We start from the raw sequence: 20,696 nt of genomic DNA on the forward strand, positions 1-20,696 counted from the left end.
GAGCATCTGAAGCTGAGGTTTGGGAGTTTTATCAATAGCCCTCTCCCCTGATAATCTGAGCACTGGTTAGCAATTTACTCATAGGTACAAAAGAATAGCAGGAACCCTTGAAGGAAAAGGCGCGTGTAGGTTGCTTCTCTGACTAAAAAAATCGCTCGCCAAGTCTAATCAGGGAATATCCTTCTCCAACGGCTCGTTGTACAGAAAAGCCAGGAGAAAGTTGGATTCCCGCCCGCCCTAAGCGTGAAGGGCCCCGCCTCTCCCTTTCTCTGCCCACTGTTCCTCCTCCTCCTCCTCCTCTCCTCTGTGCGGGGAAGCCGAGAGACGTCAGGCCGGACCGGAGATTAGCAGACGCTTTAAGTGGATTAGAAAGCAGCAGAGGTGCTGGTGGAGCAGACGCCGCTTTCCGAGTTGATTTTAGCCGGCTGGCCAGGCGCGCGCGCTCTCGTCCCGCTTTCCTTTCTCGATTGAAGAGCCCCGCCATGCCCCAGACAGTGGCTCTGAACGGTCCTTCGCCATGGGGGTTCCGTCTGGTTGGAGGCAAAGATTTCAGCACTCCTCTGACTATTTCCAGGGTAAGTGTGAGGAAAACCCGCGCCTCTCTCTCTCTCTCTCTCTCTCTCTGCGCTGGCGGTGGATGGATGGAGTTTCGAGAAGCGCCTCAGGCGACGGAGGCGGGAACTGGCATTTTTCGGCAAATAGCTCGTGTAGTTGCGCCGTCTTGGGCAGACTGGTAAAGAAAAAAGCGTGCGGGCCTAGATGCAAGGAAAGCACGTTTGCACGCGCCTGATTTTGTTCAAAAGTGATTGGGGGTGGTAGAAAAATGCCCTGTGTGGACCCGCATCCTCAGGCCAGCACCAGGCACCATTACATCAGTCTGAGGCAACCTGGAAAGCCCCAGGACGCCAGCCAGCCAAAGAGAAGAGCGGCGATGCGCTTCAAAGGCCCTCCAGGGCTCTCGTAGGCTGCCTGCCGACCCTGCGGGAGGCACTTGTTGCTTCCCATCTGGCTCGGTGATCTGTAGTTCCCGCTGTTGCAGCTTTTCCGCGCTAACACAAGCAGCGGGACAAGAAACAGGAGGGCGCCTTGGTGAACGCCCCTCCGAAAAAGAAGGATGCTGCGTGGGATTTTAGTGAGATTCAGTACATTCGCTCTGATTTAGATGCCGCGGTGGGAAAAGAAGGGTAAGGGGTATTAGATTTGCAGGCGCTGAGCTGCGTAGCAGCTACGTAGTTTTTCTGAGCCTAGGCTGGGAAGGACGACCTTAAAAAGAGAAAGAGAGCTGCTGAGTGACTAGAAAAGATGGGATTATAGTTTAACAGCCTTTTTTTTAACGAGCGTGCAGGGCTCTGGGAAGTTTCTTCGAGGGAGGGAAGTGAAAAGTTTGCGAGTGGACTGATCGGGTAATGCGTTTGCCCACCAATACATGGATTGGCAGCAAATGTTAATGCAAGGTACATAATTATATAAATGTTAATGCAAGGTAAAGAATTATGATTCCCTTAATTTAACCCCGCCCCCCCGTGCGTGGTGGGTCATAACATTTGGGAGAACAGGGCATTTCTCCCTGGACATACTAGTCTCAGAAGTTATTGTCCTGACTTTAATGAAATCATCTCATAAACTATTTTAATTTCTAACAGGCTGATCCTATGTGTGATTACTAAAACTTTGTTTTCCCAAAAGCAGTGAGACTTGAGTGAATATGTTGGGCAAATCCTAAGCATACTTATTAGGCAGTGTGAAAATTCAGTGCTATTTTCTGCTGAGAAAGATGACAGGATCTCATTGCACTATTGTCAATTAAAACAATAATCAGTATTAACTATTAGGATGATTGATATACATAATAAATACTGGTCATGATATTTTATTTCAGAAGGAATTTGTGAAAGGTTGGTTCTGTTATGAAGATCCAGTCATTTTAATTTTAAATGTGCCTACACAACATTATGCTGCCAGTTTTAACATAGTAAAAACAGAATATGGCATGTGATCTGGTACAATATAGACCTGATATTGTGAAAAGGTGACCATGTAATGCTTGAGTTCTTGATTTTTAAGGAAAACTATAACTGGAATCAACTGAGCACATATCTTTGATTTTAAAAAGTGGATTTTAATAAACTCAGGGTGAAGATAAGTAAGATCCTCTGGCAAGAGAAGCTAATGGCAAAAGGAGCTCAAAAGCAGGAGTGAGACAGTAAAAGTACAGTTGCAAACAATTCCAGTATGGAGAGAAAATGGGGGACAGCAAAATTAATGAGTGTGGCTACATAAAAAGCTTAGGGAAAATTTGAAAACAAAAAGACAAACACAGAAAACTGAGAGGGCCAGATCGCAAAGGAAGAGCAGGTAGCCCTGAACTGTAGAGCTGGTAACAGGACAGCCAAATTTCAAAATGAGCTCAAATTAGCAAAGAAAACTAAAAATAAAACAGGGCTTCTTAAAGTATGTTCAGAATAAAAGAATCAGTGAAACGGCTGTCCAGTGAGGAAGGCAAAATGCTAACAAGTAACAAAGAAGGGGCAGAGCTATTTAACTCCTGTTTTAGTTCAGTCTTCACCAACAAAACCATGTGTTCCACCAAGGAATTGTGCAGAGCAGGATGAAGGGGCAGGTTTTAATCTTGAGACTGATAGCGACATTGTAAAGAAAATCCCTTTGCACTTGAGTTTAAATCTTTAGGACCAGATTAATTGTATTGTAGAGTATTGAAGGAAGTAGCTGATGGTCTGGTTGAGCCCTCATCTATCATATTTGAGAAACCTTGGAAAACTGCCAAATGGCTGGAGGAGAGCAATTGTTGCTCCTGACTTTTAAAAGGGTCAAAAGAAGATACAGCAAACTACAAACAAGTTTGACATTGATACCTGGGAAGATTCTAGAACAGATCATCAAGCGAGAGATCAATCATTTAGAACTGATCATCGAGAGATAGATCTACAGTATAATCATCTTGAAAACAATGCAGTAATTAACAAGTCAGCAGTGATTTGTCGAGAGCAAATCTTGGCAGACTAATTTTACCTTTCTTAGATCAGATATATTGGATGGTGCAGCAATTAAGTAAATAAATTGCTGGTTTGAAAATCATACTTAGATTGTAGCTCATCAATGGCTCCTTGGAGAGAGATGGTGGGTGGGGTGCTGTAAAGATCATTTTAGGTTGTCTACTTTTCAATATTTTATTCGTTTGTTTAGCATATTTTTATAGCCACCCATCTCACAAACATGTGACTCTGGGTGGCATACAACACAACAGCAGTTAAAAACTCCATAACAATCTTAAAAAACCAAAAATAAAATAAACAGATAAAACCCAAGAAAGTGGGAGAACAAACATTACTTAATCTCATAGAGCCACCTTGCAGGCTCTCCTTGGGATTCCTAAGGCTGGTGAAAAAAACATGTTTTAAGGGCCTTCCGGAAGTCTAACAGATGGGGCTAACCTCAACTAAGGGGGAATGATGTTTCAGAGGGTGGGGGCCACAGCAGAAAAGTCACACTGCCTGGGACTTGCCAGCTGGAGTGCCTTTGGAGATGGGACCTGCACATACCCTTCCTGCCTGATCTGCTGTTTGATTGAAAAAGTAGAAGGAAAGTTTATCAAAGCTGCAGATAGTATGAAATACCCAAGAAGAGATAAAATTCCAAACAAACTTGATAGTTTAGAGAAATGCGCAAAAAGTAATGGAATAATATTTAATAATGACAAGGGCAAACTTCACTTAGGGAAAAAAACAAATCTGTGGAATAGTTGATTGTAAACTGAATATGAGTCAACAGTGTGATGTGGCTGCAAATAAGGTAAATGCTTACCTTAGGTTACCTAAAGGCTACATCAAGAGAGGTATATTTTCCAAATCACAAGAAGTAATTGTTCCCTTCTATTCTGCTTTGGTCAGATTTCATCTCAGAAATAGTGCCCAGTTGTTTTAATCCTTTTAAGACGGATTCAGAAAAATTGGAAACAAGCTCATAGAAGGGCAGAAAAGATGGTCAAAGGATTAGAAATTAAAACCTATGAAGAAAGATTGATGGACCTATGTGTGTTAAGCCTTAAGAAAAGACAACTGAGAGCAGATATGACAGCATGTGAAAGTATGGCATGTAGAAGAAAATCAAGACTTTTCTCTCAGACCAGAACATAGGACATGGAATAAGGGATTTAAGTTAAAGCAGGCAGATTCCATGTTAGAAAACCTTCCAAGTTTGATAGTGGAATTGTTTACCCAAAGAGGTAATGAAGGCTGCCTGTTACTGGATGTGTTCAAGTAGAATCTAGACAGCCATCTATCTGGATTTAGATTTTTGTATCAAGGGGGGACATGGACTCAGTGGTCTGGATGGCTCCTTTCAAATCTGTGTTAAGTCAGAAACAGGGTTCCTTTTTTACTGACATTGAAACAAGTCAATTCTGAATGATTGCTGTTATGTGTGCTTTTAGAATTTTGATTATCTATTTTGGAGTATCTGCCTTGAATCATTTCTGTGTATCTGATAACAAAATGATTGCTTTTGTTGGTTATTAGATTGCTGATCTTTCTTGCATTGAACATTGTATAGCCTCCATAGAAACAAAAAGTTTCTATGGAGAAAAATGAAAAACAAAAAATGAAGTATGAGATGAACAAGGAATAGAACGCATATGGTATTTCTGAGAACTGGTCATATCAGCTCCAAGTGAATTGAAGCTAGATCTCAATCAGGATTCAGTAATGTAAAACAATAACCCTTAAGTAAGGCTATTAAAGCAAGAAAGCAATGCCTTATGTGCTTATAATCTAAAGATAATTATGAACTATTGAAAGCAGCAGCTGATGCCAACACAGATAAAGCTGAGGGCCTCAAAAGTTTGCTCTTTTGAAAAGAGGACCGCCCATCCTGCCAAACAGCAACCACTCAAGACCTGCAGCTCTGTTAAACATAAAGGTTGTTCAACTTCTAAGGAAAGTGGGGTGGGGAACTCTGGAACATTAGGAACGTTGAAATGTATCAGAGACTGTGTAGGGGACACTTTTACAGATTTTAGATGAAGTCCTCCCTAAAAGTATGATAGGAGCCTAGGCAGATCCTCACCATTTTCATAGGAAGTGCGGCCTACCTCTTAGCAGTGATTTATTTCCTCATAACAAGAGAATTAAAAATAGCTGGGACTAACAAAGTAAACATAGGCTCCACCCCAAAAGTAGTTGCTCCAAATTCTCCCTTCATTATTACCAGCAACAACAAAATCTTTTTCAACAGAGACTGATAATTAATGAAAAAGGCTGATTTAGAAAACTCTACTCAAGATAAAGTGTTGGAATACCTGGAAGCCCGGGAAAACATGTGGCTGAAAGGATTGAAATTCACGTCATGTTATAACATAAAAGAGAATTTTCAAATACATATACAAAGAATTTTAAAGACTAAGATTCAACTGAAACCAGAACCTTTTTGTTGGGATTAATGGACAGACAACTAGAAGAAAAACCATGGAAGATTATTTTTATATATGATCACTACTGCGAGACAACTATATGCACAAAAATGGAAAGATTCTGAAATACCCACAATGGAGGAATGGTTGGTGAAGATGACAGAACTAGCAGAAATGGCAAAATTAACTTGTTCGCTTAGAGAAAGATCAACCACTACATTTATTAGTGACTGGAAACCCCTTATGGACTTTTTGCTGAAAAAAGAAAAAATGAACTGATGATTTATGGATTTGATGATTAGAAAGGGTAGATTATGAAAAGAAGGAAACGTTAATGTAACCTTAGAGAGAGAGAGGGTAAAATACAAATGTACTTATAGCTGCTGTTAAGAAGATTGGAAGCTGCTTCTTTATTCTTTTTTTTCTTTTCTTTTTTCCTTCTTTTCCTTTATTTCTTTTTTACTTTTCTATTACTTTTCTCTATTTTGCTTATCTTTAACTTAAAATTTATGCTGTTTTTACTCTGTGGAAAAACTTTTTAAATAAAAATTAGATATATACAAAAAGGAAAACCTGAAAGTCCAGGTTAGGGACAGATCATCATGGGGAAAATCTATTTATGTGGTCACTAGGAGCTGAAAATGATTTGATGGCACATAATCAGTCACTCATGATAAGAGAATTTGCTGTATACAATTTCTTATTTGGAAATACAAAAAAGGTGGCACATGGTAATCTAGGCAGCTAGATTATCATGTGTGGGACTGGATTCTGCTTTCAGCAATCCAACTGAAATTTAGGTTCAGAGGTAGAAAACATTACAGATTTTAGCATGTCGCATGTGTTAATACAAAATTAATGTTAATTAGGGATTAAAGGGAAATACTTATTTTGAAGGACCATTTTAGTCTGTAATAAAAAATATGTTGATTTCCCCCCCTTGTAAAATGCCAAAACTAAGCTGTTCTATAAATGCAGTTCCATAAACATCGCCTGTCAGTCCCACTGAACAAAGCTCAGCTTTCTTTTGAGTCGATAGATAGGTTGGTGATAGTTGCAAATTATGCTGCAGTAAATAGTGATAATGGAAGAAATTAGATAGGAATTGGGGGGAAATTGTGAAACATTCTGAATGAATGCAGTCAGGAGTGGGGGGAAATATTCTGCTAGAATGGATGGGTGGGAAGGTGCTGAAAGAGAACAAAAAATGTGACTGGACCATTTGGAGATCCAAAGATGAATGAGAATGGTGACTGCTTGATGAATATCAGCTTAGAAGGCTGTTTATTTCCAATACATGTTTTAATCATAAGTCTATTCATTTGTATATACTACAATGAAATGAATATAAATCTAAAAATATGACTTATTGCTTATGATGAAAGAAGTAATGAAAGATACAAGAATGACAAGAGGTTCTGAGGGTGGTACAGACCATTTTTTGGTAATGTCAAAGTGGAACTTGGGGGAAAAACATGCATGGAAGAAAAGGAGCTAAATGAAAGAAATGTGAAAATAGAACTACTGCAGGAAGACAGAGTATGATCCTGTAAGAAGAAGTTTTAAAAGGTAGATTAATCTCTCAACAGAGTGAGTGAAGAATGGATATAAGAAAAAAGAACATAGAAGCTGTTTGGATCAAAGGAAAAAGAATTATGTTAGAGTACCACAGAAGTGTATAGAATAATGCAGTATGAAAGAAGGATGCTTTGTGAAATGATAATAAAGAGAATGATGACTGCAAAAAAGGAGCATGAGAGCAATATGTTGTATAATGTATATAAAGAGAAAAATATAGTTTCTAAGAATGTGGCCAAAAAACAAGAGGCAATTAAAAATACAGAGAAAATGCAGAGCAATTATGATAGCAATAAAAAAGTGTTTTGGAGGTGGGTGAAGATAGCTTAACGAAGAGCCTCCAAAGAATGAATGGAATTAAAAGTAAAGTGATGAAATGATTTAGGAAGAAACTGAAGCGAGGAAATGTTGGAGGGAGTATTTTACAGATTTGAATGACAAGTAAATGGTGATAGTGATGCATTGAGGCATGAACTTAAATGCTATAAATATTGTCATCAAAGAAGAAATGGATGTAAAGCAAAGCAGAAATGCCTCGAGAAAGTTGAAAAATAGCCGCATGTTTCAACCAAAGTAATTGTGTTTCATAAGGAAGGTGGAGTGAATAATAATTGTAAGAATAATAAAGGGGGGAGGAGGGAAACAGAGCAAGTAGATGAATTTGTGTACCATAGTGGAATGCTTGTAACAGTGGAAAAGTGGATGGAGAAATTTTAAAGTAGGCAAATACTGATAGAAATGTGATGGACAGCATGCAGTCTGTTGCAAGAAATAAATGTTTTGGGGAAAAAGTGAAAATGGATTTGTTATATGGAAGTGAAAATTGGGCATGTGAAGAGAATGGATAAGGATGAAATAACAAAACAGATATATTAAGGAAGAGTGAGTGGGTCAAGACCAAGGGGAAGACTGAAAAAATCCCAGTTGGATGAGCTGATGAGATCCTCAAGAAGAGTGAGAAGCATGAAGTATAAAACACAGTGTAGGCCTAATTATATAGGTGTAATGGAAGTGTGGATGGTTTCCAAGGATAGAATGTGAATATGCACAGCACAACTAAAAAGATTTGGAGAGATAATGTGAATGGGTTTGATGTTAAGTAGTTTTAGTTACGTTTTCTTTTTCTTGTATCAGCCTTGCATTTCTCTGGCTCACTCCTTTTCTGCCCGCTGCATAATTTTGCCCACTCCAAAAGGGAGTAGCATCATCGGTATATACCAGGGTTCGGTGGCACCCTAGGGTTCTGCGAGAGGTCACTAGGGGTTCCCTGGGAGATCACAATTTATTTAAAAAATTATTTCAAATTCAGGCAACTTCACATTGAAGAGGTAACTTTCTTTATTTTTAGTTTAAGAACACTGTTAATGCATATATACAGGCCTCCACATGAAACAAATATAATTTTGTAACTTCTGACCTATATTTGATCCTGAATGTGCAGAGGCCTTAAAAATATTTCAAGGGTTCCTCCAGGTTGAGAAAGGCTGGTATATAGTACATATGACTATACTACGTGCTCCTTTCGTTTTCCCTGTCCTATAATAGGGTACTATCCCACAGTACCTGAGAATATTTGATCATAAATGCAAAAGATAATACTAAGAACCTATTACCCATCTCGTCTTTGGGCTGCCCTGAAAAATGTCCCTGTTAGACATGTCTATTATTATATTACTGAGGAGGAAAAAGGCTTGCTTAATAGGTCAATGTGATATATCAAAGCTATTTGAAATGTTTTTATAAATACATATAAAAGTTTCTCTAGCTTCTCCACTAATTATTAAAACCATACTGTCTACCAGCATATATGGTATAAATGTATTTAACATTTTCCCCATCCCATCCTTCTTAGACTATTCAATTTTGAATATTTTATAATTTAATACCCTACACTCTAGATACTCTGTCTACTCTAATAATGTAGAGTATTGAACTTTGTCTTAATGTAGCAAAAATGTATGAACTTTAGATCTTTCAGTATCTTAAGTCTGAAATGAACTGACCATTTGTTTTTCTCTTTGAAGATAAATGCTTTGTTTGTATTACTTGTGATTGGTTGTCAAGCCATTGCAAAGAGAAACAGTTGTTAAAGGGTGTTTTCCCATCTACAGTCTACAAAATGATCTCTGTAAATGAATGTGCTAGAAGAATTCTCTGCAGCAAATTAAAAAAAGAGATACAGATAAAGGGAAAATGCAGTTTTTCAAAACAATTATATTAGTAATTAATTTGGATTTTTATTTGCCAAGGGTGCTGTGTGTATTCTTAATTTATATAGGGCCTTTTCCCTTAAAAACTCATTATTTTAAACTGGGATTTTAATAGCAGGTATTATTATAGTAGATAAGTATATGGCATCGTACAGATGAGGAATGAGTAAAACTATACATATACTTCAACATACTTTATTTGTTTTAAAAAGTCTGTCTTTTTCTCATTCTCAGCCACTTTTTAGTTTTGGTGGAATTTATCTCATTTAGGATTAGATGAGATTTGAACACCAAAAATCCAGACGACCGCTAGATGGAAGCGGAGATTTATGTTTTTCTGTATCTCTGGCACCATGTAGTCGTCATCTAGATTTTGCAACCCAAATATGGTACCCTAATCTCTTCCATAGAAACATCAGTTAAGAACTTAAGTGGGGTTTTAAAAGCAAATTCAGTTGTTTTACTCAAAAATAAGACTGTTTAATGAGGCTTATTCACAAATATGGGTAGGTGAGTGAGTCCATTTTTCTTTTGGTCACTTTTTAATCTTTTTAACATTAAACTTGCGTTGGACCATTTTCCTACTCATTTGTAACAAAAATAAAATCTTCATGAAAATAAACATTTCTGAATATATACTTGTAAACATTTTTCCAAGTATATCTTTTGTACATGCACTGTTGTTACACATGCATTTTTTGGCAAGCAACTTATATGGGCTTCTTTCACCAATATAGACATCTTTGTACATACTTTTTATTAAGAACCTCCCTCAGAAAACAGAAAAAAACAGTTTTTAAATTTCAGCTACATTTTAATTCATATATTAGTTTGGGAGGGTGATTAGGTATATGCATTAACAGGCTGACTAAAGGAGTTTCTACAGAAGAATTCAGTCATGTTTGTTTTAAATTCTATTGCTCTGACATGTTTCTGTGATGTTACCCTGAGACTTGGTTCAAGAATTCACTCTGTTCTGCAAAAGGCAGCAAAATTACAGGCCTCAAAGGCTGCTAGGAATGAGAATAATGTCGTGGCGAACTGGAGAAATGTTAGAGCCTACTATTTATGCATTTTTTTTCATTGATAAATTGGAGCTGCTCATAAGTACTTACTTGAAGAGCAAGTTAGCAGCCAGCCTGGTAACTTAAGAGAAGGTTTCAGACTAAGCCATATTTTTGTCAGGGTAACTTTTATGCTAGTTTTCCTTCATTGCTCCCTTGTTCCTGCTGTTTTTCACATTTGTTTCTTTCTTTAGAATAGTCACAGTGTAAGAAAACTGTTTTCTTTTAAGGTTATCCATTTATATCAGTGTTTTTCAAACTTGACAAATTTAAGAAATGTGTGGGCTTCAACTCCTAGAATCCATCCAGCTATCAATTCATACTGATTTATATTATATTTTTGTATGAAATAGTTCTAATACTAGGCTCTGTGATAAAATTAACTTGATAAGATTCCCATCATTGCCACAAGTACTGATAGTATTCTGTTAATTTGTAAAGAAAAACTAAACAGAGCTTGCAGTATTTTTCTTACTGCCCTAGTCTCTCATCCTTACTCTGGAGCAAATAAATACCCATGTGCTATTTATTTTCCTTTCCCTCTTTGAAAAGGATACATTTATTTCTGCTATATATAATTTTCTCTAATATTGAGTTCTTGTATACAACAACTCCAGCTTTGTTATTTCCTTAGAGTGCCTTCCACTCCTTGTTTAGCAAATGCCAACATCTCCAGTCTCTAGTTTTCACTACTGTGTTCAGGTGTCATTAAAAGTAGAGATATTCACAATGCAAGCAGTGGTGGCCAGTCTCACTCCAATAAATTGTGGCTGAGATGTCCGTTAAGCCAGTTCTGTCCAAGTATAGAACTGAAATGTCTGTTGAGTATGTGCCCCACCTCTAGGAAGGATCCATTAAATCCTACATTACAACTGTAATCTCTTAGCAAGGAGATTCAGATTAGTCTTGTTCAGGTTTATTCAAACATATTGTAGAATATATTTCTGTCATATTGTACAGCTTGAAAAGTATTAGTCTTGGGTGTTTTAATGGGTTTTTCAAATATTTAAGATAGTCCTTTAAAATTTGTCTCTGTGGTTGAGGTTTAACAGAATTATCAAGTAATAATTTTATTAAGGAAATGTAGAAGATAGAAGAAATATATTACTATGATTCACATCTCAGTTTTGATTTCTATAATTGTTGTCAGCTTCAATTATAAATTAATTGATTTCATTAAAATTGCATAAATTATATTAATCCAGTAGACCAAATAATAAATGAGAATTATTTTATATAATTTTAAAAAACTAATGCACAGTTGTAAGATGAGATGCTATATAATTAGTTGCATTTTGGAGATAGCACTCAAATAGGAATAGGGGTCATATACTAGGAAGGGATTAAGTGACTAACCAATTGATTTCTATATATTATTGCCATAGGTAGAAACTGTAAGTGAATTTTAACCCTTCAGCCCTGAATGCAGGTGCAATTTCTATGCCACCAGTGCAGTAATTTTTTTTAGAGATAAAACTGTATGTGATGCTCCTATAAAAGCATATGCACTAAATTTGGTGTGTTTTACCTTCTTTTTTCTGTGGTGTGGGTATGAGGAGGAAATTGGAAATAACCACTTCTTTTTCAGCTAATCATGATTTGTTATACCCAAACCAGAATGCTATATTTTATTGAAACAAGCCTGAATCATTAACATTTATTTATTTATTTACTAGGCAGCCTGACTGCAAATGCCTCTGGGTGCCTTCACAAAGTTAAAAGAATAATTCCATAAAAAACAACAACATCCATAAAACAACCACCATCCTAGGAAACAAAACTATCCTTCTGCATCCCCCTCTGGTTTAAAGGGCCCGTTGAACCATCCTAACCCAAGGCCCGAGGGAAAAGCCAGGATTTCAAAGAACACTTGAAGCCAGGCAGGGTGGGAACCATATGAATCCAGGGGAGGCTGTTCCAAAGGGCAGGTGCAGCAACAAAGAAGGCCCACTTCCTGGGTCCTGCTAGATGACATTGCTTAATCAATAGGATCTGAAGAAAGCCAAATGGGTCATAGCACACAAGATGGATAGCACCAAGGGAGACGTGCAATACTTCGAATACCTAGACCTTGTGCTATGCCCATCTGTAAGGTGACCAAGGTACGTGGGAACGTGAGGAGGGTCTCTTGATCCAGGAATAAGCACAACTGGCATAGTCGCTGCATCTATGCAAAGGCCTTCCTGGCCATAGCTACCGTCTTTGAGATTGCCAAGTGGGGTAGTACAACTCCATCCAGGACCAAAAATGGAAGATACCCAGTACCACGAGGACCAAGCATCCACAGCAGTTTGGTCTTGTTAGATTGAGCCTAAGCCTGTTCCTCCCTATTCAGACCCCAACAGCCTCCAGGCACTGGGACAAGATACTAACTGCATTGCTTGTTGCCAGTGATTGAGAGGAACAACTGAGTATCATTAGCACATGAATGATACCTGACCCAGAACAGACAAATGACTTCCTCCAGTGGGCTCATGTAGGGGAGGGAAGAGAATGTCAAGCCCTAAGGCACCCTGAGAGTTTGGGGTGGAGTTCAGCTTCTCCACTCCAACAAATGCCATCTGAAACTTGCCATGGAGAAAAGGAAGAGAACTACTGTAACACCATGCTTCCCACTTCCTGCAGCTGGTCCAGAAGGATACCATAGAATCCTTGGAAGTTTCAATAAGCTGAAGATGGTATTAAGAATTTTTTGTCTTCATTTAGACAGAATGACAAAATATTGAAAATGAAAGTTTGTTTCTCCAGATACTTCCTTTGCCTGTGCTAAGAGGACTTGGGATAGGTTTTAGATTTGCTCTTCTGCTGCTATAGTATGGTTTAGCTTTATCATACAAGCTGAATCTTGTGGCTGAATCTTGTTTGTAATTTCATAATGTGAAACAGTAGGGAAGCCTTTCAATCTAAGACACCGTAGGTATATTACTGAATGTTTTTCCCTGACTTAACAACTTTCAATTAACACATTGTGAATTTGCTGTAGAAAACACAAGTTTCTCTGAATAACTTCATAGCAGTTTGATGATTTTCAAGGGAAAAAAAGCTTGGTTTTAAATTTCATTTTGGACATAATAGTAAAATATTCTTTATTCACTTCATTGTATTTTTTACACTGATAATTAGAATGATTTTATGTCATGCCTCTTATTAATTACTTTAATTAGTCGATTGCACTGACAATCCAGAATAGGAAATTAGGCAGGAGAAATTATTCATGTTCTTTTCATGCAAAATCTGAACTTGGTGGAAGCTGAACAAAACAAATCTCCCACACCCTAAACACTTTCTGCCGTTGCCAAGCTGGACAAAACAGAAACATTTGAACTACTTGGAATGGACAGCATTCTGCAATGTTGGAATAATGACATCAGCATTTTTGATACGAAGTTTAAACTATTGTTTTCCTGATGCAGGTGCACCTAGCTACTGTGGAAATGCCTTTATACAAACATAAGAGGAGCAAGCTTTAAATCAAAAAGTAAAACTAAGTACACGTATGAAAACCTATTTTTCAACTTGATTATAATTATTTAATATTTTCTAAAATGAAAACATTTAAAAGTACACTCTAGTCTTTAATAATATTTGTTGCTCTAATAATCTGTTGAGATTGATTATCAACCCTAGAAAATAACTTTTTAAAGAAATGGTTATAGAGCTTTGTGTAACAGAGCAAATGTGATCATGTGCTGCTTAAGAATAGAGAAATACCAATTCTTTTGATTCCTAAGGAAAGCAGCTCAGATCTTATGTGTATATATTGTGTAGGGTGTGAATGGTTTGCCTCTTTCTCCCTCCAATGTGGATGGATGACGTGAGTGGGTATTTTATCTATGTGGTTATATGTACTTCTCTGAATAATTTTATTTGCCTTCTATGGAATTGTCATTTTGTGCTTTGCTGGGACAATGTTTACTATTGACGTCTTACAACTCTTTTGAGTCATTTTCTTCGTCAAATTATTTATCTCTGAACCTGTTTGGTTTGCCTTCTGTGAACTCAGTGTTGGACCCCCCCCCCCCAAAAAAAAGGTTTCAAAAGAAGTTTTTGTGTTTGGGATCTCTGCCATGTACTGAATTGCATGGTGAAATAACTGATTTTTTAAAACACCACTTTACTTTCTGGGAAATGGATGTTCTCCTGAAGCAAAAATTTCTCAGAATTGCATATGTGCCCACTTATGGAAAGAGTTTAGCATTTGCTGTAACCATTACAGAAGAGTGACCAGTCAGCAGTCTCCAGCTGAGGCAGTTTGCTTAGCTTCTGTGTTGGCTTTGCTTTTCCCTTGCCCTATCCAGAAGCCAAGTGGGTTGCTGGTGGGGGAATAATTTTGTCATCAGGGGATGACAAGGATGAATATGCCAAGCCCTGTGATGTTTTGTTTTGTTTTTCGTCTTCGCTAATGAGATAATTAAATTCTTTTTGCCCAGCAGCAGTATTAATAACTAGGACCATACTGTTTAGTTGCAAGCTCTTGTACTCTCTGGAGAGGATGGTTTTTCACTGTGAATGTAAAGGAAATGTGTCAGTTTCCAGGGAACAGAGCTCAGAAATCCATACATCAGCAGCTGGAGGTAGCCTGCACAAAGACAATCGTTCTATTTTCTTAGGTTCCTGGCTGGAAAAAGAAGTTGTAGGTGTTAAATTTCAAAGAAGCAATGCAATCAAAATATTTTTAAAAAACACTCCAACGTTCACCTTTCCTTAATGGAACCAACACCATTTTTTGGAAGTACTTACTGTTGTTTCTATTTCTCCATCCAGACAAAGGCTGTCATTTATAACAGACTACCACTTAGATTTTTCTAAACCAATTCTGCTTTATTAAAGACTGGCTTCTTTTTTTGCAGGAAAATGGGATTGGTTTTGCTGGGCTACGGTGTTTTTATTCTTTCTAACACAACAGAATGTAAAGGGGCTTCTCCATCATCAGGATAATTCTCTCAAAACTGAACAGAGTGGGACTGAATTTGGTCTGGTGGGAGTAGCTGGCAAAAAATGATAGAATTCTAAAATGGGCTAAATTTTGACCTGGCTTGGGACTGTGGAGGAAAAATCCCCCCACCCCCCACTGCATCCTTCAGGGAGAAGCAGTTGAGCAGATTGCTGTGAACTCATAAATCCCCCCGTCTCCTACTTATGTAACCCAGAGCAGAGTGATGATTAAACCCCAAACTTCCCCTTGCCCCACCAACCTCTCCCAGCCTCCATCACCAAGTGGCGGCAGTGAGACACTCAAGAGACTAAAGAAAGGTTTTGTTGGAATTTCCTTAAACCCTCTATAGAAGAAAATGCATATTTCTTCTATGGCCATTGCTGGTAAATGGGTTGGAAAGTCATGTGACTCAGAGGGGAGCATATGCAATCTGGCCCATGCTTCTCAGTGCACGCATACACAAAACTACGGACACACAAAACACCAAAACAACAGGAACACAGATAGGTGCACAACCTGACTAGACTCTGCAGAAAACCTGCACAAATGCAGACATATGGCAGATGCAAAAGGGGAGAGTAGAAATATGTAAATATATATTTTTAGTCATTTTTGGGGAGACAAAATGTTTCCAAACCAATGAGACTTTGGGAATTAATTCTGTCTGTCCATCCATGGGATAACTCTGAGACCCAAGGAGAAATGGGACCAACTTTGGTATAGGTGAGAGGGAGGTGGAGGTGAAACCAGCAAAGAAAAAATCAAGTTAGAAAATGGGCCAAATCTGTTTGGGGACTGCCAAGAAAAAAAATCCCTTCGATGCTTCCCTCTGGGAGAGGAAGCAACTGGGCAGCAGCTCAGATTCTTGGCAATTGCTCCATTTTAACTCCCTCCCAGTCATGTAACCCAGAGTGGAGGTTGGGAAGCTGTTACATGCTTTCCAATATGCACAAACAAATGGCCCCTGCTGGTAAAGGAACTGGAAATAATTCCAGTTCACTTTGGGGTTCTTCTTAGGGTTGAACAGTAATTTGGAAATAATTTTATAAGTGCATAAGTAAAACAATTGAATTTGATTAGTGTGGTAATCCAAAACCATTTTTCTAAGGGCCAAGTGTAGAATAAAAGGGACCCCAGGAGATAACCTGGTGATGTTTTAACTTCATAGTCTCTCTGGAAGTGAGGATGCTTTAGGACTGGAGGTATTTCCTATTGGATCTTCGATTTGGCCAGTTTTAAGTTATCTTATAGGTTGCCTAATTGAGGGATGTGTGTAAGCCAGTATTACATATATTCAGAATTCCCATGCTTGGCAAACTTGTAGAAGACCAATTTTCGTTAACTTAATTTGGTTAAAGGGCACAGTATGTACTTTGATTCTCTTGCATGGTGCTAAGAGAACACACATTACCCTCATCATCCTTTTGTTGCTGGTTGCTCCGTATAACTTTCTAGAACAATAATTAATAGGCAAAACGTTGGGGGTCGTGGTTACAAAAATACTGTACAAAAGCCACCATGATTAAATGAATTGAAAATTGAAGATAAGAGGTGTCTTTCTGCCTAAGCCACCCCTACTGAACTCATAGCTGAGGCAAGATTAAATGAAGGATATTATGTTCAGGTTATGAACCAGACACACACTGAACATACTGTTCTTTTTCAGTTCACAATTTCTGTTGTCAGTCTGAATGTAGAAATCAGGCAAACAGAAAAATCAGGCAAGGAGAATGAGACAACCTTGGATGATGGCATCAGCTTCAGCAATCCAGTAATGAAATCAGAAACGAGTAACATTGTCTCTTGAATGGTGTTCCTTTGTTCAGCTTGTACAAACACAATGGAAAGCTTTAAACTTTGGGAAATGTTCCAGTCCAGCCAAAACAAACAAACTGGAGTATCCAAGGTATTCTGTACTGAGTCACTTCGTTCATATTATGTAAAAAGGCCAATTTAAATCTTTTGGAAGGCTGGAGGGGCTTTTTGTCTTTTTTTCCCAAGGAAAGTAACTCACATGTTTGCCAAAACAATTCAACTATTGTTTGTAAAGGTGATAAATGATTGAAAACTACCACTGAATATTACTGACACAACATTTTTGATCTGGCTTTCCCTAACTGATGGTGTCAGTTTCTCCAATTTCTAGCAAGGCTGCTTTAATTTAGCTTAGTTGTGTAATCTTTTAAAAGCAATATGTTTTTCTCTATCGTCTGTATTAAGGCATCGCCAGCTGTTGATGGGACCAACACTGAACTAAATAAAACTTTTCATAGAACAGTTTGTCTTTTTGCTCTGATTAACAAAAAAGTATTATAACAAAGGCTGTCTTTTATGTATGTAGAAGCATATGGAACACTATAGAAGAAACACAGGAATGGTTAGCTAAACATCTACTTAGCCCTGGGAAGGAAGAATGGATGAGAAAGAAACTCAAGATAACTATGCCTTGATTTTCTTTAGTATAAGAGGGGGCAGAGGGAAACTCTATGAGGCTTTCAGTAACGTAAAATTCCAGTAGTCTTGTATCTATTTCCTGACCTGGCCTACCTGAAAGGGCTGATAATGTAGTTGTTAAAATCTAGTAATTTAGAAGCGAGAAGTATCATTTATTTAATTCCCCCTCCCTTCATATGCTCATTTTTTTAAAAAGTGTATAAGAGATTTACTGAAAAGCAAAATAAATTGCTTGGCCAAATGCTAACATTTCCTGACAAATAACTATATAATCTTGTTCAGTAAACAGTCATGTCACATCTGAAGGCAAAAAAAAGTTTCAGTTCAAACTCCTGGAGTTCTTACTTTATTGGGGTGGGGGGCAGCTTCAAGAACCAAAAAAATGAACAGCAGATAGATACCCAGGAAGATACCCAGAACTTATATTGGAAACTATGCAGATCTTCCAAACCAGGCTGGAAAACCTGGATTTTCTTTGTTTATTACATTTCAAAGCATTTTTATTATTCGGATATGGAAATTGCCATGTGAGAGTGTAATTAAAATCCACTCATCTGTATGAAACAGATCAGTAATACTTATAGAGCAGTTCTGGAATAGTCTTATATAAATTGAGGTCTTGCATTCTATCAAGGCTATTTAACCAAACAAGACTATTAAGAAAAAGGAGGGACAAGGCTATCAGGCATTTGGGGAAGTTCAGTGTAGCAGAAAAAGACAAATCTTTAGGAATGAACCATACATATCAAAAGGCCATAAAGTTCTGATAGTTCTTGGCAAGGGCTACCATATCATACCAAATTTAGACAAGTAATGGATGGCAGCAAAGAGATAAAACTTCCTTTGCTCCATTTAGTTGTTCGTCCAGATATTTGTAGCCCAAATGTGGTCACCTCGTACTGGATGGGCTAACAGAAAAGTAGTAGAAATGTAGCACATGCCATAATGTAGGCATTAGTTAGATTAAAATTAATAATAAATTAGAGGTTATTTTAAGAAGGAGCTTAATTTGGGCCTCTTTGTGAGTTTGGAGCTGAGATTAGGTAGGGCTACCTTGTCTGCTACAAAACAACCCCCAGGTAATAGAAGAGAGTTTGAGTTTTTTTGTATTTCTTTGCTGTCAGGTGTTTGCAGCCCAGAGATGGTAGGCCAGATGGATTTGTGCCAAGAATTTTACAATCTTTCAACTATAATATTGACTATGCTCTCTGTTACTATTCCCAGTATAATATTATTTAACATAATGAAGAAAAGCAAGAGAGAGAAGTCCCTTCCAGGTAGGATATCCTGCAGAAAGCTGGCATAGGGAAAGCCACCAATGACCTCAGAAAATTCTGCTCTTTTTGTTTGTTTATTAAATGGGAAAGTGCTTTCTGCGCCTTGATGGAAAATAAACATAGTATATACTGAGAAGAAGAAAATACTATCTGTACCTGTGAGCCCATGAAGCAACATGTTCTTTATTGAAAAAAAGTATTGGCAGAGATGATTAAAGCATTTAAAGATTAAACATCCCTTGAGAAACAAGATCATAGTTGCAATAAAAATTATATCTTAATGGAGCAGATATGATAAAAAAACATCAGAACATTTTCTCATTAGATAATACCAGCTATCTAGGATTTAAGTTTTCATGACAAGTGAACAGAAGTAATAGCAGATGTTGTGAAGGAGTATTGAGGAAACTTCTAGATTAATATAGCCCTTGCCAACTTGGAAATTATGTGAGCTAGAGGAGTGTTTTTTAACCTTAGCTTAAGATATGTAGACTTCAACTTCCAGAATTCTAGGAGTTGAAGTTTACATATCTTAGTTCCCAGGATTAAGAAACACTGAGCTACAGTCCAAAATCTCTTAGAGCTAGATCAATAACACGTACTTACTGGCCACTGATCTGTATTGTTACAGATCAATTCTTTGTGTGAAAATCTATTTGTTTTGATACCAGTCTAATAGACTATGATTGTTGAAGATATTTTTTATTTTAGAATGTATTTTTTAGTTGAAGTACAAGTATTGCTAGGATATACCATTAGCCAGTTTGGTCTAGTGGTTAAGGCAACCGGCTAGAAACCAGGAGACTGAGAGTTCTAGTCCCGACGCAGGTGTCAGGCTCTGCCTGCTACTCAGTAAAACACAGACGCTAGTGTAGGCTTTAGGTTCTGGTTTTATTAGAGTATAGAATGCATGCCCTAGGAAAAGCTGAGAGTGAGTGGAACGCGCCGGAACAGGATTTAAATAGCCCGCGCCGGTCAGCACTCCACCCCTCCTTCTCCAAGTGTCCCCGAGCCCCGTTGCCGGTAGGTGAGGGGTCGAGCAGCCCCTCCTGTGCCTCGGGTGTCTCCTTAATTGGTTTTCTCTGGCCGGTGATGGGCCATTGCCGGGCGATCCAGTTCGTAAGCTTTCTGACAGCTCGGGCGTGCTTCGTGGTCAGGTGTTGTCAATTACTTCTCTTGCAACATTGTATCCCTTCCGTGCCTCCGGCTAGGATCGATACTTTGTTGCCAGCACCTGTTGCTTGCTTTTGTTAGTTGGTTGCCTTATCCCTTAATCCGCCCGGTGCTCATTTCTTTGTATTGTTATGTGAGCCGTTGTGATGTTACAAGCATCGCAACGGTGATCATGACATGCTGCCCCCCTTCCGAAAGGTTAAGCCGTGGGTTTGGAGGGGTAGGTGGTGTGGTAGGTGCGGATCAGGTCGGGAGCCTGGATGTCACGGGCAGTGACCCACTCAGGGTGTTTCCACTTCACGAGGTATTGGAGGGAGCCCCGCTGCTTCCGGGAGTCAAGCACCTCTTTTACCTCAAAGTGTTGCTGTCCGTCTATCATCACTGGTGGGGGGGGGCGTGGGTGCCACCGGGAGGGGTCACTTGCCAGCTTGAGTAAGCTGCAGTGACATACCGGGTGCAGTCATTTAAGATTATGGGGCAGGTCCAAGCGCACCGTGACTGGGTTTACTATTTGTGTTACCCGGAACGGTCCAATAAACTTGGGGCCCAGCTTTTTTGACGGTTGCGGCGATTTTATGA

General features: G+C 38.4%; 1 protein-coding gene across 1 annotated transcript in view; it reads left to right on the forward strand.

The window, feature by feature from the left end:
- The first annotated feature begins 293 nt into the window (after positions 1-293).
- Positions 294-20,696, forward strand: part of PDLIM4 (PDZ and LIM domain 4) — an 84,495-nt gene continuing 64,092 nt past the window's right edge. The window contains exon 1 of the mRNA XM_063292330.1: positions 294-575. Within this exon, the coding sequence (XP_063148400.1) occupies positions 483-575 (93 nt within the window). The 5' untranslated portion in view covers positions 294-482. The remainder of the gene's footprint in view (positions 576-20,696) is intronic.

The sequence above is a fragment of the Candoia aspera genome, chromosome 2 (genome assembly GCF_035149785.1).
Source record: "Candoia aspera isolate rCanAsp1 chromosome 2, rCanAsp1.hap2, whole genome shotgun sequence".
Taxonomy (NCBI): Eukaryota; Metazoa; Chordata; class Lepidosauria; order Squamata; family Boidae; genus Candoia; species Candoia aspera.